General features: G+C 52.4%; 2 protein-coding genes across 2 annotated transcripts; one reads left to right on the top strand and one right to left on the bottom strand.

Annotated features, from left to right (window-relative positions):
• Positions 1 to 1252: 1252 nt before the first annotated feature.
• YWHAG (tyrosine 3-monooxygenase/tryptophan 5-monooxygenase activation protein gamma) lies at positions 1253 to 18769 on the top strand. Its single transcript, XM_080357359.1, has 2 exons — positions 1253 to 1514; positions 18052 to 18769. Exons 1-2 carry the CDS (start codon positions 1428 to 1430, stop codon positions 18706 to 18708), a joined length of 744 nt encoding a protein of 247 aa, XP_080213485.1. The 5' UTR covers positions 1253 to 1427; the 3' UTR covers positions 18709 to 18769.
• Positions 18770 to 24352: 5583 nt separating this feature from the next.
• On the bottom strand, positions 24353 to 26025 carry HSPB1 (heat shock protein family B (small) member 1; the record flags this gene model as incomplete). The annotated part of the gene is given in 4 exon segments (XM_080357289.1): positions 24353 to 24512; positions 24762 to 24825; positions 25679 to 25769; positions 25771 to 26025. Coding segments are annotated over 4 exon segments (570 nt in total).
• Positions 26026 to 26339: the final 314 nt, after the last annotated feature.

Genomic DNA, 26339 nt, shown 5'->3' with positions numbered 1-26339 from the left:
GTGTTTGCTCCAAGATGTGTCACCACAGCCTGGCCTGGAACCATCACGGTGTCACAGACCCAGGGAAACCACCCAGCTGGGCTGTGGGGCCTGACTCATAGAATCATTTTGGTTGGAAGAGACCCTTAAGATCGAGTCTAACCAGAACCTAAATCTGGCACAAAACCATAAGAGCCTCATTTATGCATCTTTTAAACCTCTCCAGTGATGGCGACTCCACCACTGCCCTGGGCAGCCTGTTCCAATTCCCAACAGCCCTTTCTGGGAATAAACATTTCCTCATATCCCTGCCTGGTCTGAGAGTGGTTCTGGGACATGAGTGGGTGACCATGAGCCAGCACTGGGCCCTTGTGGCCAGGAAGGCCAATGGTACCTGGGGTGGATTAGAAGGGGGTGGTCAGTAGGTCAGAGAGGTTCTCCTGCCCCTCTGCTCTGCCCTGGGGAGACCACACCTGGAATATTGTGTCCAGTTGTGGCCCCTCAGTTCCAGCAGGACAGGGAACTGCTGGAGAGAGTCCAGCGCAGGGCAACAAAGATGCTGAAGGGAGTGGAGCATCTCCCATGTGAGGAAAGGCTGAGGGAGCTGGGGCTCTGGAGCTGGACAAGAGGACACTGAGGGGTGACCTCATTAATGGTTATCAATGTCTAAAGGGTGAGTGTCAGGAGGATGGAGCCAGGCTCTTCTTGGTGACAACCAATGACAGGACAAGGGGCAATGGGTTCAAACTGGAGCACAGCAGGTTCCATTTAAATTTGAGAAGAAAGTTCTTCCTGGTGAGGGTGGCAGAGCCTGGCCCAGGCTGCCCAGGGGGGTTGTGGAGTCTCCTTCTGTGCAGACATTCCAACCCGCCTGGACACCTTCCTGTGTAACCTCATCTGGGTGTTCCTGCTCCATGGGGGGATTGGACTGGATGAGCTTTCGAGGCCCCTGACATGGATTCTGGGAGGCTCAGTGTGCCCACACCCGGGCTCCGTGTCCCCCGGTGAATCAGCACGGGCAGCCGGCGGGACCCCGCGGGCGGGGCGGGGCGGGACCCCGCGGGGCAGAGGCCGGGGGCGGGGCCGGGGGGTGGTGTTGCGGCGCCGACGCGCGGGGCACGACGGGAGATGGAGTCCTCGGGGGGGGTGCGGTGGGAGCCTTTGATTCCCGGCTTACCCCCTCGAGGACTCCATCTCCCGTCGTGCCCCGCGCGGGGGTGTCGGGCGGCGGGGCGGGGCGGGGCGGGGCGGGCGCAGGGGGGTTGTGGTGGCCCGCGGCGCGCGCACAGCACCGGGTGCAGCCGCCGCCGTCGCCTCAGCAGCGCCAGGAGCCGCCGCCCGCCCGCTCGCCTTCCTCCTTCTCCTCCTCCCGTCGCCGCCCTTCCTCCTCATCCTCCTCCTTCTCCTCCTCCCGGAGCCTCCTCGCCCTTTCCCCCGGCCCCGCGAAGATGGTGGACCGCGAGCAGCTGGTGCAGAAGGCCCGGCTGGCCGAACAAGCCGAGCGATACGACGACATGGCGGCCGCCATGAAGAACGTGAGTGCCGGCCCGTGTCCGCCGTCCTCCCCCCCCGCCCCACACACACCCGGGGGTTCGGGTCCGCGCTCCCCTCGCCCTTCCCGTGATCTGCTGTCGGTGGGTGGTGGGCTCGGCCGGTCTGGGCTGGGGCGGGGGAGCCGCGCCGGCGGGCGTGCGGGCCCCGGCCCCTCGCCCTTACCAGCCTGTCGCCGTTCCTTCGTGCGGCTCCGATCCTTGTGCTGCCCGCGACACCCCCCGCCGGGTCCTGTTCCCTTCGCCTGGGGACACCCCGCTCTCTCCCGACTCCCATCCCCCGTCTCGGAGCCCCCCACGCATCCTCTCCCCCGTTCTGGAGCCCCCAGCGAGCCCCACACACCTTCTCCCCTCCCTTAGAGCCCCGACACGTTGCCTCTGCTGCCCCCCCACCCTCTCCCATACCTTGCTACCCTCACACCCTCTCCTGCATCGCCTCCTCTCCCCATCCCTTCTCTCCCCCCACGCCAGGCCCCCCTGCCGGCCCCACACATTCCCTGCCATGTCCCCACTGCTGCTCCCCAGCCTGGGGGACACAGGAGCCAGCCCTGGGGTGCGGCACTCCCTGGGGGTCACGCTGGCTTGGGGGGCTGCCCAGACCCGTGGGGAACCCTGCGGGTTGGGGGTGTTTGCGTGCACCCCCTCCCCGCTGCTGAAATACCCCCCCATCCATCGCTCTTGTGCATCCCTTCCTGCGTGCGATCGGTGAGGCTGGTGTGTGCTCGTGACCCCAAAGATCAGGAGCCCTTTCACTGCCAAAGCTCTTATTTTTACTGCACTTGGTTGGAGATTTATGAATTGAGTCATGTTGTATTCATTTCACGCTCTTAAAATAAAGACTCTGCATATAGCAGGCTGATCTGATTTGTGACACTGAACGCTCCCCTTCAATACTGACATTTTGACAATATAAGAAGGGAAAAAAAAACATATCTCTGATCTGATCTTGCAAACAAAGCAATCGTGGGAGGCAGGATCAAGTCATTCCAGAAGATTCTGCATTTGTCATATTGCAGAGAGGCTAGACTGGGTGGAGGGAGGGAGGGGGTGCTTTAAAGGGGAAAACTGTTCTTTATGTTTGTCTTCTTAGTCAGGTCTGAACCTTTGCAAGCAGCTGGGGTGTCCTCCCTGGCTGATGAAAAGTGAATGCTGATCTAGGAATGTCGCAGTCTGCCGTGGGTGCAGCTCTGTTTGCCCATATTGCACCATTTTGTCAATAACCTTGCATTTATCAAACAGACAAAACTGTCACAGCCCAAGAACAGAGGGAGAGAGGAGATGCCTTATCAAGAAATGAAATACGGATGATCAGAACAAGATATTATCATATTAAACCAACCGGGCTATTCCTCTGCTGCACTGTGGCTTTTATACCATTTTCTGATAACGGCATCTATTCATTTTAAAGCAAAGTCTGCTGCGTGAGCAGATCCTACAGCTCATTTCCTACGGATAATACAGCCTCTGTGACAAAGCCGACAGGGATATGCTTGGGATGCTCAGCTGTGTTGCAGTGAATTTCCCTAGCCTGCTTACCCAGGCTCGGTGTTTAAACCAAAGGTGTTGTTAGAGATTATATATACGTTCTTTTTTTTTTTTTTTTTCCTTTTAGTCTTGGTGAAACAGTAACCCGGGCTAATGCCGCTTATCAGTTGCCGTGTAGTTTGGCCGTACGAAAATGATTCACAGTGGGAGTGCTGACGCCTCCTGCGACAGCAAACAAAAGGCAGAGCTTTGTTCTTTATTCTGGGCGATACTGCCCAAACTCCGGCGCGGCCGGTCTGGTGGTGATGGGCATGTCACAATCGGTTATCCCTGTCACCGTCCTGTGTGCCGCCCATCCCCCAGCCCGGGTTGTGCGGGAGGCTGATGACCTCGCACTCATTTCTGTAGCAACGCCTAGTGATGTCATATGCGATGGTCCAAGCTGCAATGCACCCAGGTGGTAGCAGAGAGCATGCAGGCTGTGTCTAGCTAAGGTGATGCAGAAGCGTTCCCGTGCTCATCACCGTTTTGTCTCCTGCCCTCTAAAGCTGGCTGTCTGCTAGCTTCCTTAACACCGTGCCGAAAAATGTCTTTAGAACCTGGTGTGGCGATGATGTGCATAAAAGAGGTTTGATTTCTTGCGGGTCGATCTCACCGTTGCTTTTTTTTTTGGTGGTCACTCCATGGGTGGTGACATGGCAGCCAGACTCTGCCTGCTTGGGAGCCTATGCTGAATGGCCATTTTAATAGTCTAAAACAGAAACTGTGTACTAGGACTCTGAATGCTGATTCACCCAGTGCTGTTTGCTACAGGGATGTACTGGATCACAATAATTTCTTCCAAATAATGTGAGTTCTAGCTCTTTCCATGCTGCAAGTGCCAGCCGCCAGTGCCCCTAATTGGTACGTGCAGTCGCATTGTTGCTGCAGAAGCAGGAATGCTTCTTCAGCCCTGAATGTGACATTTACTTGGATGTCCTGGTAGAACACAGCAGATGGTCCCCTCCTCTGCTGGACAGAGCAGAAGGTGATGCAGCACCCAGGAAGAGTGATGGGACCAGGCCAGTCAGTCCAGTGTATGGCTGTGTGACCTTGGTCATGTCCCTTGTCACCCCAGAACTATCTGGGGTCACAGACAGCCCTACAATGTGTTGAAGAGCAAGAAAGCTCCTTGCAGGTCCCCAGGGTGGTGGTCTTGGCCTTACTATCCCACCCGATGCTGTGCCCACGCAGCATCACCATTTTACTTACTGGCTCGCTGCCCTTGCTGGGTTTTGCTGCTTGTGGTTGAAGTCAGTCGCCTTTTTGTCTGGTGCAGCTCCACGAAGAGTTTACTGCCCAACCCAGCACCAGGGCTGTGATCAATATCCATTAGCTGAGGAGCGGTGGTGCCGCTGGAGGGTTTTTGGAGGTGGATCCCTGCTGAAGCCCCAGTGAGTTCTCCCTGGGAAGCAGAGCACATGCCTCCCCGTAGACCTTTTGTGTTGGGGGGATGCACAGGTGAAGAAGCAAGATGATTGCATTAACATTGATAGGAAATAAGTTGTATAAAAAGGGTGAGGCATGGATTATTACATTGCACCTACATACCGTGTACCTATGGGACCATATGGCAGAGTCCTTGAGCCTACCTGAAGGTTCCCTGTGAGAGGAACACCTTTGGGTGTGCATACCTTTGGTGGCTGTGCAATATGAGAACCATCAGCTGTGATGCAGCAGAGGGGTGAACGTTGGAGATGCTGGAAAGCCAACGGCTGCCGCCCAAGCTTGAGACACAACTGGCTCTTGGTGCAGTAAATGGCCATTGTGGGTGGAGGAGAAAAGTGAGTGTGTGGAACTGCAGGCCTTCCCTGGCACAGGGTATGTGGGTTTTGCCATGTTGGTGACCAGCCTGGCAGGTTATTGTCCTCCACATCCTGTGACCAGGTTAGTGCCAATAGTGGGGCTTCACACAGACAGCAGACCCACCCTTGGAAAGGGAGTAACGCAAATATAAATCCCTGCTATTTGAGGAGTCCCAGGGGAGCAGAGCAGGGATGATTATCTGCTTTCTGTTTTGTGGTGTAGACGAGACAAAAGGGTGAGGTGGAAAGGCTTCTCCTGGAGGAGTGCTGGGCAGGCCATCTGTGATGGTGGGAAGGGAGCAAGGAATGTGAGCTACTGTAGTAGCACTTCCCAGGGGGCTGCGGAAGGCTTTGGAGAAACCATTCTCCGTGCCAAGGTGGAGAGGGTATGTTGGCATCTAATGCGTTGATGCTCTTGCTGCCGCCCTTGTCCAGATGTCTTGAATGCTGCTCAGCCTTGTGGCGCCTCCTGGACCACTGCAGTGTGGGACTGCACGGCTGTCACTGTGCGTCCTGACCACTCTTACATGTAGAGTAGTCCTCTCACCCTTCAGTAGCAGGGACTTGCTCAGACCTTATGGATGGTGATGAGGATGGGAGTCTGAGAATGCGTGACTCTAGAGCAGGGAGCAGGACTTCCTTCCTGGAGGTCTGCAGGGTCCTGCCACGCTTCCGACCTTGTAATGGATCATGCTGTGGGTTATCTCAGCCCAAATCAGCCTCAGGACCTTGTAGCCTGAGTCGCACATCTGCACTTAAGCCACAGGCAGGTAGCACTGTGCCCACTGCACACATTAACTATATTAACTGGTGAGGCTTCAGCAGCTCAAGCTCTTAAGAATGTCACTTTAAGCTACTGATAAGTCTTTATGAGCTTGAGGAAAAGCCACTGACTTGTGAGACCATGCTGGGTTGCTCTCAGTTGGCCAAGTGTAACAGCCAGGTGGGGATTTGTTTAGAAATAGCTCTTTTTGAACTAAACAAAAGTGATATTGAGGCTGTGGTGGAGAATATAGCTGTCGAGTCCTCTGCAGATGTCTAAGGTACATGGAAACAGCAAGGCTCTTGGGCAAGGCTTCTCCAAGAGCCCTTAGATGACTGGAGCTTAGCCAAGCAGATCTTTTGGATGGTGGCTAACCCTGGAAGTGTAGAAAGGCTGGTGGGAGTTGTCTTGCTTTTTCTTCTTTCTTACGCTACTTTTTGTGGTTAAAGATAGCTGGCTCACAGGAGACTGTGGAACACCAAATAAGCTTCATAATACATACATATAAGCCCTATCTACCCAAACTTTGTTCACCAGCTGATCCCAAAGCTGCTCTCTGGAAGAAACTCTTTGGCCACTGATGATGTGAACTCAGGTTTGCTATAATAGAAGCTACAGGAACAGCCATTTCAGGGCAACCACAGCAGTTCAGCTCCAGAAGTGTTTTCCAGATTGAAAACTCCTGCACCTCTGGAGCGTGTACACTCTGGTCTTGGCTTGTCTCATTTGAACTGGATGATCTGACTTGGCATCCTCTTACCAGTTATTGTGAGTGTGCTGGGTGGCACTTGTAAGAGAAGTGAGCGTTATCCAGATAGTTATGTTGTATCCTTCTGCCTCTTCTGCTTCCTACACATGGGCATTCCTTGGGATATGGATTGTGATCAAGGGAGATGGAGGAACATGCTTCTTCCTTGCTTTCTACAGCTGGTAGCAGGAAGGTTTTCCTTAATTTGAGGATCCCCATCATCTTTTTTTGTTCCTCCATCCCATCTCTTCTGCACTGTGTATTCCTGGACCACTTCATTTTAAGCTGTTTTCATTCTTGTGTCTGAGCCAACAGCATTAGAGCTGGTCAGGAGCATGGTCAACTTGGCCTTCTGGGAAGGAATTAAAGGTCTGAGCGTTAGATCAGGGAGGTGGAGTAAAAGCAGCTTGATGGTCCCCAGTAGCCCATGGGGAGGGCTGGGCTGGACCAGGATTTTGTTTCCAGGCTGATGGATGATCCCAAAGCCCTTCACAGTTATAGGGACAAGGATTTTCAGAGCCTGATATTTGACTGCACCACTCTATATTGGGGCATGACATGCCTGGAAGAAGCAAAGATAGGGCTGAGAAGGAGAAAGACATCAGTGTGCACATGATGGTACATAGGTGGAGGACTCCAGCTGTACCAGCAAGCTGCTCTTCTGCCTCCTGCTGAAGTGCAGGGATGGGATAGTTCATACCATTTGGCTGGATTTAAGCCATGCTGATGGAAGGATTCGGTAGGGGCAAAATGCTTTAAACCTCTAAAAAAAATGTGTGTTCCCTTGGGTTCAGTGACTGCTCTGGGACAATGGGAGCGAGCATGTGCCAGTTGGCCTGTCTGGGCCTTGTGGAACTGCAGATTTGGGCAGGGTGAGCCATTGAGTGTGCAGATCTTCATCAGGGAAGATGAGACATGCTTCTCAGGTCTATCATTTTGATGGATGCATACCTGGAGTTAGGAATCAATCCCCTACTAGCAGTGACTCTTAAGGGTACAAGAAGAAACATGTCTCAGGGTGCAGCTGGTGGAGCAGAGGCTGGGAGACAAGGGTGGTAGCCCTGACTCTACATCTGGAGAAACCTCCACAGACAGTGACGCATCTGGCAGCGTATAATGCTCAAATTCTACAGCTGAACTCTTCGTCTTCCATTTTGAGCAGCTTCATGCCAAGTAAGCAAACGAATACCTAGAAAGTCGTGTGCAAGCGTGTGTATTCAGGAAAAATAAACAATCCAAGCTTTTGTGTCCAACTGCCAATGCTTGGGTAACCAGCTGCTTCTTGGGAAGTGGCTTTGAGTTCAGACATGTCCTTGGACGTGGAGCACTGCTGGACTCGCTGGTGCTGCTTCTCTCCCTTGGCGGAGGTGAGTGGTGTGTTGGGAGCTCAATACCAGTCTGGCAGGGAAGAGTGAAAAGGGCTGTCAGACCAGTTCAGACTGGAGCTACCTGCTCAGTGTGTCCCAGCCAGACGTACCAACAGCTCACAGGCGGGTACAGGGGAAGAGGGGGCTGGAAAATGCCCATGGTCTGACCCGGGGGAGCCTTTCCTCAGTAGGATCGGTGTCTGGGACATTTAGGACTCTGCAGATCTGAAACTGCCTTCTGCTTTTCTGCCCAGTTCTGCCTCCTGACCTGTCTGACAGCGAAACGTGAACGCATACTGGAATAACTGTGATACAAACCACAGTGAAACATGATTTGACTGGCTTCCCAAGCATTTCTCTATTGACAATCTTGATAGGATAAAGGCATCATCTTCCACTTCACCGTGGCAAATCTGTGATGCAGGGCTTTGGTTGTCTCCAGATAGCTGGTGCACCCTTGATGCTTCCAGGCACTCTTCTGTGCCTTGGTGCTCTGCAGCTCAAGATAGCTTTTTCCAAAGCTAATGCTGTTTGAGTGTTTTTGTGACTGCAGAGAAATGACAACCTGGGGTCTGCAAAGCAAAAATTTCATTAAAATGGTAGCAAGTATTTACTCGATTAGTTTCTGCAAGCGATGGTTGCCCCTGGAAAGCAATAGCTTGGAAAACCGTTTTGGCAGGTGCTAAAAGGAGGGAGGAGGTAGCTGTGAATTTGTCACTGTACTGGTGAAGATATGGTGGTTTTGTCTTTCGATCTCTGAAACCTTCAGCTTGACATCAGGATGCTGTTCAGATAAATAGCCACCAACTGGTTTTATGTTGCTGGTAGTTAGATAAAATGCTCTGCCATGGCTGCCAGGCACTGTGTCTTTGCAGATGGGGGAACTGTTCTTTCCCCATGGAAACAAAGTGGCTTTGTGGTAACAGAGGGACTTCCATTCTGCTTTTTTTTATTTTTTCTTTTTTTAATTTTTGAAGTAAGAGGCCTGACTTGTCTCTCCAAAGTCCAGATGTCCATGCATTGGATTCCTACCTGTGGCTCTGCATGAGAAGCCTGCCTTGGTGGAGATCAGCAGTGGCTTTGTCTGGCTTCTCCAAGTGCACAACGATGGTGAGCCCGAGCTGCTGCATTTCTCCAGCCCCTTTGGTGGGCCAGAGACCCTGGAGCTGGTAGAGCACGGAGCTTTATGTTGACCCCAGACTCTCACCCTGGTTGCAGTGCTGCTTTCATTGGTGCGGTCTGGAAATGCTCAGAAATGGTAAATCCCCAGATTAGGGATTAAAGTACTTAATGTTTTTCTTCCATAAAGGAGATGTTAGAATTGAGTCAGGCTATGGGTGTTTGAGGCAGCTGCATTTGGATGTACACAAGGGACTCTTAAGTACAAAACGTTCCTTAATTGTTTGCAAATTCCCTCTGATCTTACTGGATGTGTTGCCTTGCTTGGGATGGATCTTTGCTTACATACCAGGCCAAATGACTTGGCTTCTGATTCCTCTCTAAGATGGTTTCAGCGAGGCTGTAGAAAAACACCAGCAAGAAGTCCCAGCTTCAGCCTTAACAAGGCTGCTGATGGACATGTTGTTTGGACAGTTGTGGTGCTCTGCAGCATAAGGTTTATTAATAGTAGTTGGAGAAGCTGTTGCCGTGCTGTACGCTAACAGATATGCTCGAGAACGGCTGTAGAAGATCTGCACCTGTAAACCACTAATGCTGAGTATTCAGCGGCGAACGAGAACTTGGGGAAGATTAACAACCTTTGATTAACACCCGGCTGAGGAAGGCACTGGAGCTTTGCCTGTTTATGCTGTTGGGCTTTGTTAACGTGGGATGAATATTTCATTACTTCGGAGTTGGGCACTTGGCTTCTTGTGTTTGGTGGTGTCAAGACGTCGGTGCCTGAGGGGCCCTGTCACTTGTGATGGGCCGAAAGCAAATCTGGTAGAAGTCCCTTGGGCTTCAAAAGAGGGCTGGGAGGAGATAGCTGGAGCCAGGCGAGGGTGGTTAAATCCAGTCAGAGCTAGAACAGTAAAGTGACCCTCCTTGTAATGTAAAATTGGCTGCAGTGCTCCAGAAAGCTGCCAGAGCAAAAACTTGACTTTCTGTTCTGCAAGTTCATTTAAGAAATTAAATAAAATTGGCTTTGCTAGAGGTGTGTAAGATCAAGCCTGAAATCCCTGAAGCAGTGGGAGGGTAAAGTACATCTGGAGGGATAATCACCTTACTCGCTGATGCGGAAATTAAACCTATCACGGAGCTGGCATGCTGGAGTCCACCTGGGTGTTCTGGAAAGTCTCTTGCTTAATCTAGCAAAACATGTTTCAGACGTTGAAAGGACCTGCTGGTTCTGCAGACCAAAAGACCTAGAGCAAAAATCTTGGGTTGATTCTTTTTTTTGTTTTGTTTTGTTTTTTTTAATATTTCCAGAACCTTGCCTTGATGTGTAAGGAGCAGGCTTTCCCAAAGCGTTTGGGATAATGACAAGAAGTGGTTAAAAGCTTACATGCCGGCTGCAGGGAGTTGTTTGCATGGTTGCAGCTTCTCCTGTTTCACCCCGCTGGAGCAGCAGCCTGCCAGCTGCCGGGCAGCGATGGCTCTGCTGTGCAAGAAGCCAAGAACTGCCCGGTTCACCCTGCTCCAGACCCAGGAGCAGGCTCGTGCAGCAGCCAGAACTTGCTCTCAGCCTTTCCTGGGTTGTCCTGGCCGTGGCACATCGTCCCTCCTCTCTCCACTTGGTTTAACTGAGTAAAGGTCATGGGTACAGTGTAACGTTGTTTTTTGAGCCCCTGATTAAGGACGAGCGTCTCGTGTTGGCCTGGCACTTGAAGCTCCAGGAGGATTTGATGATCTACTGGAGGTGAGCAGGGAAGCACTAATATCCGAGCCAGATTAGTAGTCTTAGAAGCTGTGAGGTAAGTCTTTAAGCAGCTAATGTTCCTGGCAGCGCTGAACACCATCCCAACGTGAAACTTGGTTTGTTTAGCTAGTGTGTCCCTGCTTATGTGCTGGAGTCCCTGAAGTCTGTCTCTCTTGGTTTTGTTTTGCCATAAATTGAAGGTAGGGAGGAAAAAAAGGTCTTTCTTCCCTTATGGTGACCAAGTCTTAGGACTGTCTAGAGAAATGACCAGTGGTCATCCCATGGATGGCTGCTTCAGCTAAAAAGTCTGTGAGTGGATGGACTTTTCTGAAGAAGAATAATGCTCGAATAGGAAAAAAAAGAAAGTCAAGTCTTTAAACTCATACAGAAATGCTGCTGAGGAAAGAGCTGCAGTTTCTCTTCAAGAGCTTTTAAATTCACACCCGAAGAAGTTTAATACAGCCTAGAAGAGCCTATAGAAACCACTGAATTTGCATTCTCCTTTCAAAAGGGTCTACTTTGAGCTCCTAAACCTTTTGGCGTGCCTCAGGAGCACATCTGAGCTCCCACGGCAGTGCCGTGCTGTGGCACTGGTCTTCCACGCGCTTTCCAGAAAGCCTGGAGAAGAGGCATGTCCAACCTAAGTTATTCTGTGATGCTGTATCAGCAGGGAACAGAGCGGCTAATGCAAGGAGAGCTCCCCAAGCTGGTGTTTGGCAGAGCAGGGTGCTGATCTTGAGCCGCAAAAATGCAAAAAGTGGGCAGATGATGCTCGCCAGCCTGCCGTGTCTCGGGAAGGGAATAGCTTGGCGTCCCTTCTGTTGCTTTGCCGTTAGCAGGCAAAGGTGCTGGTATCCCATCTGCCAGAGTTGGTGTGATGAGCCCTGAGTGACAGTCCTCTTAAATGCTGGGGCTGATGTGGTTTGACTCGCTGCTTTCTCCATCTGGTGGAAGGAAGGCACTAGACCAGCAGAGACTGATTATTTCTCCCCCCAAGAGTTTTTTTAATAGGTACGAAGTAGTTAGTGGCAGCAAGACAGTGAAACAAGTTGTCCTGTGACCAGTTTTTATCTTGTTTAATAGCCTGTCCTTTGGTAAGGCTAACAAGAATCAGAGTGTTAATAAGGAAGACAAGAACTTGAGCATAAATCCTTAATGACTCAAAAAGCATATGAGCTGTATTAGCAGCTCCCTGCTACAAGAATATGCAATGCTGATTCAAAAGTGGTTTGTAGCTCTACACCGATGCACTCGAAGAGCAAACACGATGCCCATGCTGGGAAGCTGGGATTGTTCCTTCCAGCTGGTTATTGTGATGCTGCCTGTGGGCTGCCCTCTCTCAACTCCATGGCTGTGGCAGGTTGCAAGGGCTAATAACGTGCCTGGAAGTCCCGTATGGGAGGCAGACGGATGCTCTCCTATACTTTCCTTATCTCAAATGCCACAGAAGGAGCTAGTAGAGCAAATCAATGGCACCCGGGTGTTCTGCAGCAGGAAACACTTGAGCCGTTAGACCAAACGCTGGGACTGCAGCGCTGCAGATAAGAGGCGGTACATGAAACGTTGCTACCAAATGCAGAATAGGAGCAGCTCAGAGCTGTGCTGTTGTCACTGGCTTTCTCACCTTGCCTCCCTTATGACCTTTTACATGCAGGAATGACCCAAGCAGTTGAAACTTGCTTTTTCTCTAGCTGAAACCCATCAGAGCCAGACTGAAACTGGACCATATCTGCAGGCTCTGAGGACTGATCAAACCTGCATGTGCTGCGATGAAATTCACTTTGGCTTAAGGAGTTGTTAAGCAACAGAGGCCAGTTAAATAAACGAACTCTTGGTTTTCCCATCTCCCAATTTGAAGACTGTCTTGGGTGGTTCAAAGTTGCCTCAAATAATAAAGGCTGCAGAGTGGGATGAAAGCTGCTGTTAACTCTCGGAGCATGCTGAAATCCTAATCAGTGTCTGGAGTGCCTAAGCAGCCTCCAAGATCCAGTTGTTCTGCAAGCCATAAATGATCTTACTTTTTAGACACTGGTCCTTGATGCAATCAGAGCAATTTGAAATGTAATGGCAGAACCATCCCATGTGCCTTCAGCCGCTGTCCTGCGATGAGTGCCAGCCCCGCCAGCTTAAAAAGGGGAACTCGTATATGGTTATTCATACTGAAACAGTCAAAGGATGCAGCAGGGGGAACAAACTTCTGCCCACAACCTGCAGGAGCTTTTCTGGTCTTGTCTGAGATGAGAGGAAGGGCTTGACCTGCAGCTGAAAATCCCCCTGGCCATGCTGAGATAAGAAATGAGCAGAGAGGACAAGGAAGGGGGTTGGCAAGGAGGGAAGTAGCTGTGGTGTGGTTTCTCCATTTTGGAAGTATGTTATGGGGGAGAAGGCTAAAGACCTTTTTTCCTCCCTACCTCCAATTTATGGCAAAACAAAACCAAGAGAGACAGACTTCAGGGACTCCGGCACATAAGCAGGGACACACTAGCTAAGGGGAAGAGTACAGGGGAAAAACACATGAACCAGCGAAATCTGGTAAGATTTTAGATCTAGGTCTAGTTTAACACACGCCTACTCTGTGTTGAAGTAGGACAGTGCTTAAGAAAAGCATCTTTCTGACTGCTGTGATGGTGTCATAGGACAGCTTGCTCTGGAGCACGCAAGGAGAAGCTGTTCTTGACTGGGTTGTGTGACATCTAGTCAGACCTGTAGTCAAGCCACTGGTGACAATTTAAGGTGCTTGAGGGCAGCCAGTTCTTCAGAAGGTACATATAGAGTGAGCTGAGGACAGAAAAAACAGGCGGTCCCTCTGGCATGTCACCTCCAGAATGACAGCTCTTGGGCTGCTGAAGATGATCTGGTGCTTGCCTAGGGGTGATGGGGTCCCACCACAAGACAGCTGTTGGAGATGGAGGAGAGAAGGTGGCCTGGCTGCAGGTGGTCCTCAGCATTTATCAGCTCCTTGAGCCCAAAGTGGCTTTGTGCTGGTTGTTCCCCTCACCGGTGGCTTCAGACCAAGTAAGAATTTCAGCGGTGGGACTTCTGGCCAGAACGTTGTTCCAAAAGCACATTTGCTTTTTAAAAAATGGAACAGAAAAGGCCAGACCTCAGTGTGACTAACAAGCTGTGTGTGAAGGAAAACAAGGCGATTGCTAGGGTTTCTGTTGTGAGATAACATAATTACATGGTGGAGGAGCTGTAGATAGAACAGAGGAAACACAAGTGCTGAGGAGGAGATGGCTGTTGTGTGTCCTGGTGGAAGAGCTCTGGGGATGTTCAGAACCTGTTCTCAGTGGACAGCTTGATGTTCTCATGGTTGTCTCTCTCCAGGAAAGCTTGGCTCCTTTGTGGATATATCTTAAGGGGCTCGGGATCTCTTCTAGGCAATCAGAAAAGAAAAGGCGTTGAGGCTTATAACGTGGATTAAGCTGTCAAATGCTGATGCTGTTCCCCAGGGGAGAATCTCTGGGTCTGCGCAGCTTCCTCTGCTGTATGCTTTAAGAAAAGATATCACAGCTAGATAGGAGCCATAGATGGGTGGGCACTTGGTTATAAAACTAAGTGAAAATCGTGTATAAGGATAAACAGGTAAAACTAAATCCTGTGATGGATCTCCATTGCAGCTACTGGAGAGTCCTCAAAATGATTATTTCGTTATGTACTCAGAAGTGATGACTTCAGACCTACTAGTGCAAGGTGAGAAGTGGAAAATAGGAGTCCTGGAATAAGCCCTGTAAGCAAACAAACCCACTGCTGGCTGGAAGCAAATGTCCACTGTGAGTCTCAAAAAAAACCCTTGCTAATTAGGAGGCTTCTGGAAAGAAGATGAAGTAGGACCAACCCTTGAGCTTATGGAGAGGGGCACGGTAAAGCTTTTCATGCTGCCTGGCTTGTGTGTATGCGGCTGAACCTTCCCCTGCAATGTGATACTCGGGCACACTGTGAGCCTGCCAGGTTTTGGACGGGGTGCTGAGCCAGAGCTCGCAGCTGTAGCAGAGAAATCGGAGGGGACCTTCTCCAAGATGGTGCTGCCTCTGAAGGGCTTTGTTGCAAATCAGAGGGCTTTGATTTGTACAAACCTCTGGTCTCTCAAGCAGCAGAAACCCTAAACTTCCAGTAGTTTTTGTCCAACGGGAACTGTTGGACTCTCCCTGTGGCTTTAGGGCACTTGAGTCTCGGTGGTGCAGACGCTGCACCCTCAAAGGCTGCAGGAACTGGTGAGACTGGAATTTGACAGCGTCCTCAAGCCTAGTGATGGATTGAGCCTCCAAGGCAAAGCCTACTCCATGCCGAGCCCATGTACACCTGCATTCTCTGGCCAGGTGTCTTCTCCTGTGCTCCTGCCCTCGGGCAGGGCTTCTACCCAGCACAGGGCTGCCTGCAGCACACCAGGGGTCTGGCTTCTGGCACATATGTCACCTGCTGGGACAGGGGACGCTCTTGCAAGCAAGAGCGTTGCCTGCAGACTGGTGGGGAAATGAGAGGTGCCACAGCTGAGATCTCCTGCTGCTCTGCATCAATAAAGACCTGGGCTTGCAGGCTGGGCTTGTTTAAGGGGAAGAAGCAAAAAGAGTGGTGAAAAAGGCTTTTTTTTTTCTAGCCTAGCTAGAAGACTTGCATCTCTCAAGTTTCCAGCTATGTGAGCATGTGGACTAGCTCCCTGCACTTGGGTTCTTATGCCACATGCAAGGTTTGACTCCATTTCAGCATCTCCTGCCCACCCCTCCCGTCCTCAGCTCTGATCTACAGGGGCACAAGGGTGAAACGAGGCTTGACAGGTACTGGGATTTGTGGTGCAAGTTCTGCTTTTCTTTTTTTTTGTCAACCAGGGAAGTAAAGCTCCAAAATGACTGGACTTCCCAGAGAGCAGGTTGTCTTCCAGCCAGAGGCTGATGCCTTTGTGTTCCTGCCAAACCCTCTTAATACCAAATTTTCTTTGGGTATTTGAAGTCTCTAAAACAAACATTAGCAAAAATTCTCCAAAAGGGCTTGTAACATGTCTGCTGCAATCTAATCCAGGCCTGATGCTGGATATTGCCTTATTGATGTTGCATCAGAGGCATTCAGTGAAATGCTATACATTAAGTATATCAGAGCTTGCTGTTTAGCCTCTGGCTTGACTGATATCAACTTTGGCTTGATATCTTGCAGTGTAAGGAAAAATCAATGAAGGCACAGCTAAACGCACCCTTACTGTCCAATATCTGGTGTCATGGGCATCCTGCGTTTTCTTCTCGCTGGGAATGCAAGTGCCAGGTGGTTTTCCCTTTCTTCCTCTCTCAGTTCAGTTGCAAACTGAAATACGTATGGGGCTGCAGCCTCTTCCCACCCTGCTCCCAGTGCTGGGGGACACGGTCCCCATCTCAGGCCGTGTTGCACCTTTGTGTTTCTCTCCAGTGTTCTCTTATTGGAGCCCAGCTGCTGCTAGAAAGGAGTTACGTGGTTATCAAAGCAGAAATGGAGCCTTGTTAGGTTCCCCGCCAGCTCCCTGGAGGAATCTGCTTTCTCCACAGGTGGTACCTTCCATCTGTCAGCGAGTTTGTTGAAAGGATTTTTGACAGGCAACTTTCTTCCGTAATCCTTAATAGCTTTGAATTTAAAATGTTTATGGCAAAGCTAATCCTATGAAACTCCCTGTAGTTTTAATAAATCTGTCCTCCAGCAAGACTCTTCTGGTGAGAGGAGGTAAATCTGCTTTCTGTAGTGATAAATATCTGCAGACGCGGCTGTGGGGCAGCTTTAAAGTCACCTGCCTGGTCCACACTTGGAACTGGTATCTCTGCTCAGGGAGTGCCCTGCTAAAAGCGAGACCTCGTGTGGTTTTCAACCTTCATAACGAGGGCCTGGACAGAAACTGTGAGAGTTGGTGGGATGGCTGTCGATGTTGGACATTCCATTTGCAGCTGGAAGGTTAAGAGAATAGGTCAGGCTGGGATTTCTGGATGTTTCTAGTCCCAATTCCTTTACTTAAAGCAGGGTGACTTAGATGGGACAAGACCCTGAGTTACCTTATCAGGTTTTGAATATCTCCAAGGATGCCTCTGCCTTGAGGGAAGGGGTAGAGGGATCTGGACCAGAGACCACAGTGCTTTTCTTGCTGTGTGGGTAACTAAGGCTTAGCTGTAGCTGGGTTTTGGGAGAGGGCATTAGCCAGAGTGCGGCCAGGACAGCAAGGAGAGCTGCAGGCAGGGGTCATGGTGCTGGAACAAGCAGGTCAATGTGGTATTAGCGAGGGTGAGTCATTCCAGGCCACACAAATGAGGTCCTGGGCTGGACCATCCTACACCTTCCAGCATGAGCCCCTGTCCTCCTCATCCCCACTATAAATGTGGTTATTTAGGCCCAGAACAAACCTTGTCCTTGCAAATGCTTGTGAAAATGACTCAGTATTTGCAGAAGCTTTTCACATCTGAACCATTATTTAAAAGTAATGGTTTGTGACTGCCGAGAGGAGGCTTATGGGTTCCTGCTCTGCTGAGCCAAACCCAGGGTGTGTATGTGGCGGTGCGACCCTGGGGAAGGGGACAACCGGGCTCCATGTGCCGCTTGGTGGCTGTGACTACCCCTGCTGTATGGAGCAGCCTCTGTGGCAGTGTCCTGGGCTGCTGCGCCCGCTCTAAGGGTGCAGAGACCCACCTGTGGTGCACAGCATGCGGTCAAGGGGGTGCGAGCCCTTCCCAGTCTGCCGGGGAGCTGGAACTAGGATTATTGCAATATCCAGTCTGATGCTTCCCAGTCACTGGACCAGCTGAAGCAGCATTGGGCAGCTCACTTGCAAGATGGGTCTCTGCTCCGTTGTCTCCTTAATCCCTCTGTTGTGGCGGCGTGTGAGGCAGGTGGAAGCGGTGCTGTGCATTAACACACTTATCCTCAATGAAGAAAATCCTGTGTGGGAAGAACATACTCTTACCATGTGAGCTTTTAAGTCCTTATCTGTGCAGATGCCTTAGGCAGCTGTAATTTTAATGTCTAATGTGTACTTCAGGCCTTTCAGAAGCACGAGTTATGCTTATGGGAAACGGAAAAGAGGAGCACGCCGTAGCTGTGGCGTTGTTAATCTGTGTGGCTGGTGCGTAACCCCAGACATCCCCACCCTCTTGCTTCGACTGTCCCTCTCGCCTGCAGCACAAAGTCCCACTCTCATCCCGCAGGTTAAAGGCATCTTTCTCCTAGAAGATTTTTCTCATTCTGGAAACCACTGAGCTTTTAAGAGCTGGATAATACCTTGAATAAAAAACAACCTGCCCCTTTTGCTGAGGGACTGGACCACAGTGTGATTTCCCAGCTGGCTCCTTCAGGAATGGGAGCAGATGCTGGATGATGGATAAGGACTTTGCGAGCCGGCTGCCTTCTCTTGCCTCGCTAGAGATGCATGGGAACACCTGAACGTGTGATGGGAACGCCAAGTGACTGGGGTTTAACTCAAGTATCTCTCTTTTCTCTCTCTCTCTCTCAATGCAGGTGACAGAGCTGAATGAGCCTCTTTCCAATGAAGAGAGGAACCTGTTGTCCGTCGCCTACAAAAATGTGGTGGGGGCGCGGCGCTCCTCTTGGCGAGTCATTAGCAGCATTGAGCAGAAGACCTCTGCTGATGGAAACGAAAAGAAGATAGAAATGGTCCGGGCTTACCGCGAGAAGATCGAGAAGGAGCTGGAAGCTGTGTGCCAGGATGTGCTGAGCCTGCTGGACAACTACCTGATCAAGAACTGCAGCGAGACACAGTACGAGAGCAAAGTCTTCTACCTGAAGATGAAAGGGGACTATTACCGCTACCTGGCCGAAGTGGCCACCGGTGAGAAGAGGGCGACCGTGGTGGAATCCTCGGAGAAGGCCTATAGCGAAGCCCATGAGATCAGCAAGGAGCACATGCAGCCCACCCACCCCATCCGGCTTGGGCTGGCGCTTAACTACTCGGTTTTCTACTACGAGATCCAGAACGCGCCGGAGCAGGCCTGCCACCTGGCCAAGACGGCCTTCGACGACGCCATCGCCGAGCTCGACACCCTCAACGAGGACTCCTACAAGGACTCAACGCTCATCATGCAGCTCCTCCGCGACAACCTAACGCTCTGGACGAGCGATCAGCAAGACGACGACGGCGGAGAAGGCAACAACTAGACCCCCCTCGATGGACTGGCAGCCGCACGCTGATGCTAACTACTGCAGTCTTTATTTTTTTCCCACGAGTGGGGGGGGGGTCAGGGGTGGGGGAGGGAAAGGGAGGGGACACCTTCCCAGGGAGGCCCCCCACAACCTGTCTTTGATTGCCTCGTTGACATTTTTGCCAAAATACCACTAGTGGAAGTCAGGCTGGCTGTGCTGGTATGGAATAGCAGCCTCACTGGCATATGGACTGTTCTGTAGATCATTAATACAAGTGGAGCTGTCTTTAATTTAACTTTATCGCTAGAAATAAAAGGGTTTTAAGATGAATTTGCGTGGATGGAATGGCCCTCGTTTTCAAGGAAAGCAAGGCAAAAAAAAAAAAAGGGAGTTCTGTGGTTCCAGTAAGGCTTCGTGCGTTTGTTTCTTCGGTCCGAGTGCCGTGTGTCCGTACCACGTCGCGGGGCGTCTCTCTGCAGCGCTCTGCCCGGCAGCGCGTAGCTTACAATCCCCAAATTGAGAAGGAATTAAAAAATATATATATAATTCAGGGCTTACACAGCCCTGGGATTTAGGCCATCCAATCTTTTGTTGTTGTTGTTGTTAAGATATTTATTAGGGTAGCTTACAGTATTAACACTAAATTGCAGTTTACAGTCTTTCTACATTACAGCCATATGATGACATCAAGCCTTTGATTGTCAGTTTTTGTTTTGTTTTCTTTTGCTAGTTCATTTGGCTTGCCTTCCTGATCAGTCCTCGCCTGTGGACTGGCTTTAGCTATTCTGTGTCGCCCAAGGCAAGAAGACTGCCCGCCCGAGGAACATCAAAGCTGCTCTAGTTCTTTGGTCAACAGCTTAACAGGTGCTTGGCTAGCGGCTGTTTCAACTATTTTAAGTCCACAGCAAAAGGTTTAAGAACTTAATTAGACAAGGGGGAAGTGTTTAAACTTAAAATGCCACTTAAATAAAAAATAAAAATTAAAAAAAAAAATAAAAAAAAAAGAGCATTCAGGTCTGTATGTCATGTACTGTGTTTGGTATTTCAAAAGACCATCCTGATTTAAGGTGCCACAGCTGCTTCCTCAGGGATTGCACTGCCATTTCACTCTGCCTGACTTTCTCCCACTGTACCATGAGGTTTGTCAGCAGATCTCTGCCACCCAGGCTCCCTTGTTTGTCACCAGGGACGCCGGGTGCGGTTTTTTCCTTTCTCCTGGGGAAGCTTGTGGTGTAATGAGTGAACTTCAGGAGCTTAGAAACTTCATTTGGTAGAGAAATCCTCAAGGGAAGAGCTACAATCATAGAACATTTCTATCGACCATCGGGAGCCCAGGAACTTAGTTCTCTTCTTAGCAAAACCTTTTCTGAGTCCATCTGATCCGGCTGGGGGTGGGAGACGGGGCATCTGAGTTGCTTAGCAGGTAATATTTACCCCATTTTGAGTAAATTTCTCTTTAATTTTTGTTTTTCCATCGTTGTTGGAAGTTCACTGCTGTTCTCTGGCTCACGGAGTGCCGTGCCACGTAGCTTTCCACCTCAAGCTGCGCAGTAAGGAAAAATCGCTCTCTTGCATTACTTTTTATGTTGGTTTTGGTTGGTTTTTTTTATGGAAACAGGCTTTCATCGTCCCCTTCGAGAGTCAGTCCGCAAGCAGCGCGTCGTGGTGTTGCACACACGGTACGGCCGGGTCACACGGGGGGACGTTGCTCCAGCTCCCTCCCCGCAGTCCAAAAATCCGCTACCCCGACTCCTCGGGGAGCGAGCGGAGCCCAGGCCGGCGCTCTGCCTCCACATATTGCCCCGGCCACGCCGGCAAAGCTTTTATTGGTTTTATTTTTTGACCGGGATGCCTTCGCACGCAGAGTCCTGCCCAGCCTCACTCGCCGGCGCAGCCGCCGGTGCCGGTACGTGCCGTGAAATCGCTTTAGGCTTCTCACCTTCCCCCAACCGACCCTCGTGTCCCGTGAGCAGTGCTGGCCCAGCTGTAGAATTTGGAAGCGATTTACTGGAATTACAAAACCTGTCTTTTCCTCCCTTCCTTTTCCTCCCTTCCTTTTCCTCCCTTCCTTTTCCTCCCTTCCTTTTCCTCCCTTCCTTTTCCTCCCTTCCTTTTCCTCCCTTCCTTTTCCTCCCTTCCTTTTCCTCCCTTCCTTTTCCTCCCTTCCTTTTCCTCCCTTCCTTTTCCTCCCTTCCTTTTCCTCCCTTCCTTTTCGGCTTTTGCTCTGGCTGCTTTAGGAAACTTAAGCGGGAGAGATGGCACGAGAGGGCTAAAAACGGAGTGGGGGTCAGGGATGTGATTTTTAAGCAGCTTGAATGGTTTCTTTTGTTTTCTAAGAGATGCACTTGCCTATGATACTGTCTCTCCAGTGAAATGATTACTGCTCCATTACTCTATTGATACAATATTGTGCATGCTAGTGTTGTATTTCTATACAGTAGCTTGAAATTTATTAACTTATACTGTAGATGTTATGTATTCCTATGACAAAATAGTCTTCAAAAATTTTTTAAGGTTTTTTAATTTATTTTTCGTTTTCTTTTGGGGGTAAAGTTTGCTCTACCAAATAGTGATCGTAACAAACTGATCTGTTATGGATGTTGCTATAGTGACATGCAATTATATATGATTTTGTTTTTAAAAAGGAAAAAAAAAAAGCAAAAGAAAACACCAGTGTTAGCTTAATCTTAATGTCTGGTGTTCGTCATGGTGAAATTATAACTATTACAGTGTAGGAGAACAATGACTGTGTTCTTTGAATGAGCCTTTGTTTGTGCTTTTTGTCATGTTATGCAGTGAACTATTTTTAAGGTCTAATCAGTGATTATTTTTCCAACTCCGTGTTTCTGTAAGGAATTATTTCACACACGGACCATTCTTAGCAGTTTTTCCTCAGTGATGGAATATCATGAATGTGAGTCATTATGTAGCCGTTGTACATTTGAGCAAATAAACTTACAGATCTGACGTCAGCGCTGCTTAATTGTTGTCGCCTCTGTCGAGTTTCTGGGGGGAGCTCTGTGGGATTTGGGGGGTCTCCCTGTCCATTGGGTTTGGGAGCAGGGGGTGGGGGTGACCAGTCTTAGTTTTGCTCTTAGGAGGGCATGTCCATCCCACCGAGGGGGGAAGCAGAGCTGCTGTGGGGTGATGGTTCACCGGGTACCTGGGGCAGAGGCGAACCCCTGCATGGGGTTGGGGGGCTGTGGGGATGGTCACTGGGTGCTCCCAGGGAGAAAAGGGGTGTGAGGTGGGTGTCCCCCCCGCCTCCATCCCACGTGGTTTTTCCACTCGAAGCCGCTCGTGGTGACTCACGCTGTAAAAATACTCCCCTCCCTCGGAAACCGTAAACTCAAAATGTGTCTTGACTCATGCGCCCTGCGAGGGACCTTGGTGGGGGTGGCACAGACACCCCCGGGAAGGGGCTGCGGACACCCCTGGGTGATGGCAAAGAGGGGCCAGGGGATCACCGAGCCGCCCTGCACAGGGAGGGACACCCCCCACCATCACTCACTGACAACCCCCTCTTGCTGAGGCTGGGGGGGCATTTGGGAGGCACCTGTGTCCCCCTCTGGCACGGCCCCAGGGGAGGGGGGCCTGGGACACAATGGGGCTGATAAATCTGGCCGATAGTCCTGGGCTACCCAGGCGGGAGCAGGACCTAATCCTGCCCAGCTAATCCTGGCCTAGCACCTTCCTGAGCCTGGCTTATCCCCACATCACCCCCATCCTGACCCCCCATCCCTTGCTGGTTGGGCCTCAGTTTTCCCACCCGGAGGGGGAAACGGATCTCTAGGGCAGTGGCAGTGTCTGTGGGTCCGTGCCCCCCGAGATGCGTTGGAGGAGCAGAGAGAGAGATCAAAACAGCATGGACTGGCGGGCAGGTGCCTTCTCACCGCTTGCCGGGCAGGATTTAGCCCTAAATGGGGTGTTGGGTGTGCCCGGGGCAGCACAGCCACAGGCAGAGGGGCTGGGGAGGTGGGACATCCTGCTCACCCCCTCTCTGACACTGCAACTGGACAGATGGATGTCCCCAGGCACATGAGACCTGGCAAACTCATTACACTGAGCCCCACTCCAGCTCTATAGAGTCTGGAGTGGGGGTGTTGGTGTTCATCCCTCTGCACCGCCAGGCTGGGCTGCCAGCAGCTGCTGCTCGCCATGGCAACCGTTCCATCACTCTGGTTGCCATGGGCACCCATCCCCAAAATCACAGGCATTGGGGGGGTTCTGCACGTACAAGTGTGACCCCCAGCAGCACGAGCCAACCCCAACCCCACCCCAGGCGTCGCGCCTGGGACCCACCAAACTCATCGCACCTGAGGTTGCTGGGGCGGGTGGTTTGGGGCTCAGGGAGGAGGGTTTAGGGGGCACACAGAGCCCCCCAGGCTCAGAAAAGGGGCCTCGCAGCTGCAGGATTCCTCCCAGGTCACCGTCTGCCTCCGGGATGACTCAGGGGGGATTAGTGGGATTTGTCAGAGCGGGAACACGGCAGCCGGGACCCGGCCATGTAGGGCCAGTCCTGCCTGGAGGAATGGAGGTGTGGGGGGGCACGGGGCTGGCTGGGGCTGAAAGGCATCAGGACCACAACCCCCACACTGCATCCAGCCCCTCAGCATGGCTGCAGCCGCCAAGCTGACCCCCAAAACCTGCCTGGCCCACGGCAACGGGGTAAAAGGAAGGAGGCATGCTGAGGGGGCTGGGTTGGGTCTGGAGGGGCCACATGCTGGGGATTGGGGTGGTTCCTGGCCAGAGCTTCTGCCCTTGAAGCCCATTTGCCCTGTGACCTGTGGATTGTGCGTGTTTTTCAGGGATGTAGGGACCCACGGGGGTGACACCAGGGTGTTGAGACCCAAGCTGTTCAGATCCAGAACGTTGAGACCCAGGGATGGTGGGACCCGGGGTGCTGAGATCTGGGATTTTGGAGACCTGGGATGTAGGAAACCCAGAATACTGAGACCCAAGATGTGGAAAACCCAGAATTTTGGAGGTCAGGCATGTCAGAGACCTGGGGCATCAGACACAGGGGATGTTGGAGGCCTGGGATGTTGAGACCTGAGATGTAGGAGACCTGGGCTGTTGAGATCCATAACTTTGGAGACCTGGGATGTGGAAAACTGGGATATTGATCCTGAGACGTTGGAGACCCGGTGTATGGAGACCAGAGTTTTTGGAGACCGGGGATGTCAAGACACAGGATGCTGGAGGCCGGGATGTAGGAGACCTGGGGTGTGGGATATCCAGGATAGGGAGACCGGGGATGTTAAGACCTGGGATGCTGAGCCCAGGATGTTGCGCAGGGCTTAGTGGCCCTCCCGCTGGCCACGCTGGCCCCAGCCAGCCCTGTCAGGTGGTCCAGCCAGGAACCGATGCCCGTGACGCGGTTCCCCCGGCACGGCACAGCCAGGGTGCACCGGCACTGCCGGGGGTCCTGGGCACAGACACAGAGCACAGGACGCGCTTCTTTCACCGATTTTTATTCCGGCTGATCCTATCGGTTCCTTCACATTTATTCAAGGCACTCGGTGACGGGGCAAGTAGAAAACGAACAATAAAAAGGGGGATGCGAGATGGGGCTGGGCGTGAGGATGCACTTTAGGGGGGGGTTGCTTTGGCAACAGCTTCTCCTCTTCCTCCTCCTCCTCCTCCTCCTCGCTGCCGCCTACTTCTTGGCCGGCTCCTTGGCTTGGCTCTCGACGGTGACGGGGATGGTGATTTCGGCAGACTGGATGGCCGGTTTGGGCAGGGGCGCCTCCACCGTCAGCATGCCGTCAGGGGACAGCGAGGACCGCACGGCTGTGGCTTCGACACCGGGGGGGAGGCTGCAGGGGAAGAGGGGGGGTCAGGGCTGTGACACCGCCTGTCCCAACCTGCAGCCCAGCAGGTGTGATGCTGTGAGCGGTGACGGATGCTCAGCCCCAAACTGCTGCCCCTCCCCGCTCCCAGTTTGGGCAAGCGGCATCCTCAGTTTGCCCAGTGGGCACTGGAGGGGATGGGTGGGTGGGCAGAGGTCCCCAAAGACATCGGGTGGGGCTGCCAGGATCCGGTCTCCCCTACTCCCTGGTACTTACGTGTATTTTCGGGTGAAGCACCTGGAGATGAAGCCGTGTTCATCCTGCTTCTCCTCATGTTTGCCTGGAAGGAAAAACATCCATGGGGTGGTTGGATGGGGAGATCTGGGTGGGCAGGGAGCTGGGGGGGGTCTCTATGCCTGAGATCCACCCTACCCTGCCCCCTATAGCCCAAGATCACCCCCCCACACCAGGGGGGCTGAACCCCCCGTCCTGGTTTCTGTTCCCTTAATATAATTTTGTGTCCCTGACCCTGCAGGGCTGGAGATGGAGCACCTGCAACTCCCTGGGGCTGCACCCCCAAATCCTGCTGGCTGGAGAATTGCCCCCACCCCATTCAGACCCCCCCAGGACACTGCTGGCAGCACCTCGCCAGCACTGGGTGCTGCTGGCCCCATGCTGCATCCCTGGCCTTCGTCACCGTGTCCCTGGCCTTCGTCACCACGTTCCTGGCCTTCGTCACTGCGGGCCTGCTGGAGCCTCCCAGGGCGCTGCGGGGGGGCTATGGGGCTCGTGACACCCACTATCCCCTCATGGGCCAGGGCATCCCTCCCTGTGGCACTGTCATCCCCAAGCCCTGCTGTGGCTCACAGCCAGGGGTCACTCCCCACGTCCCACCTGGGACAGCAGCAAGGGGTCAATATATGGGGCTGGGGGACTCTCTGCACCCTGTGCAACCCCTGCAGTGCGAATGCACCCCCAGACTGAGCCTGTAATGCTGGACGCTCCCCTTTGCCTTGATTTTCCCTTTTCCTCTCCTCCCTCCCCCACCATCTCCTCCTCTTGCTTTTCCTCCTCTAGCTCCCCATCACTTACCCACTCAGCTTTCCCTTTCCACCCTTTTTTCCCCCAGCAAACACCAGGGGCAGGTCCCCCAACCCAGGAACCCCCAAGAAACCCCCATCCCCATCACCCACCGGTGATCTCCACGATATTATCCTTGGTCTTGACCACCAGCTCCTCGGGCGCGAAGTGGTTGACGTCCAGGGTGACCTTCCAGCTGTCGGGGGGTCTGGCGGATCTCGGAGATGCCGCTGCTGAGCTGGCGGCTCAGCGCCTGCCCGTAGGGCATCAACGCGCTTTCCCGAGGCAAAAGTCGGAAATATCCCGGCCAGGAGCTGCCGCTGGGCCATTTGTACCAGTCCTCGGGGATGTGGGGCATCCCGAAGGACTGGTCGAAGAGGCGGCTGCCATGGTACCAGTCGCGGAAGGGGTCCCAGCTGGGGCTGCGCAGGAAGGTGAAGGGGACGCGGCGCTCGGCCATGGTCCGTGGTGCTGCCGGGGGGGCGGCCGCCGGGGACTTATGAAGAGGGCCGGTGGTTATTTTTAGCCGGGCGGCTCAGCTGGCTATTAATGGAAATTGCAGCAGGGCCGAGAAGGGCCGAGAAACTTTCCCAGCGCTGGGGCGGCCGCACGCAGCCGCATTGGGTGGGTGGTGCAGGGAGGGGGCTGGCAGCCCCCCCGAGCCCCCTGCCAGGGAAACGTCCGCCTGCCTCTCGCCGCGGGAGGTTTGGCTGGTTGGGAGTGATGGATGTTCCCTGGAGCAGCTCCCGGCCTCACCCCCCCGCCTGCAATCCT

The sequence above is a fragment of the Nesoenas mayeri genome (assembly GCF_963082525.1).
Source record: "Nesoenas mayeri genome assembly, chromosome: 20".
NCBI classification, from domain to species: Eukaryota; Metazoa; Chordata; class Aves; order Columbiformes; family Columbidae; genus Nesoenas; species Nesoenas mayeri.
This window is presented reverse-complemented; position numbering and strand designations above follow the sequence as displayed.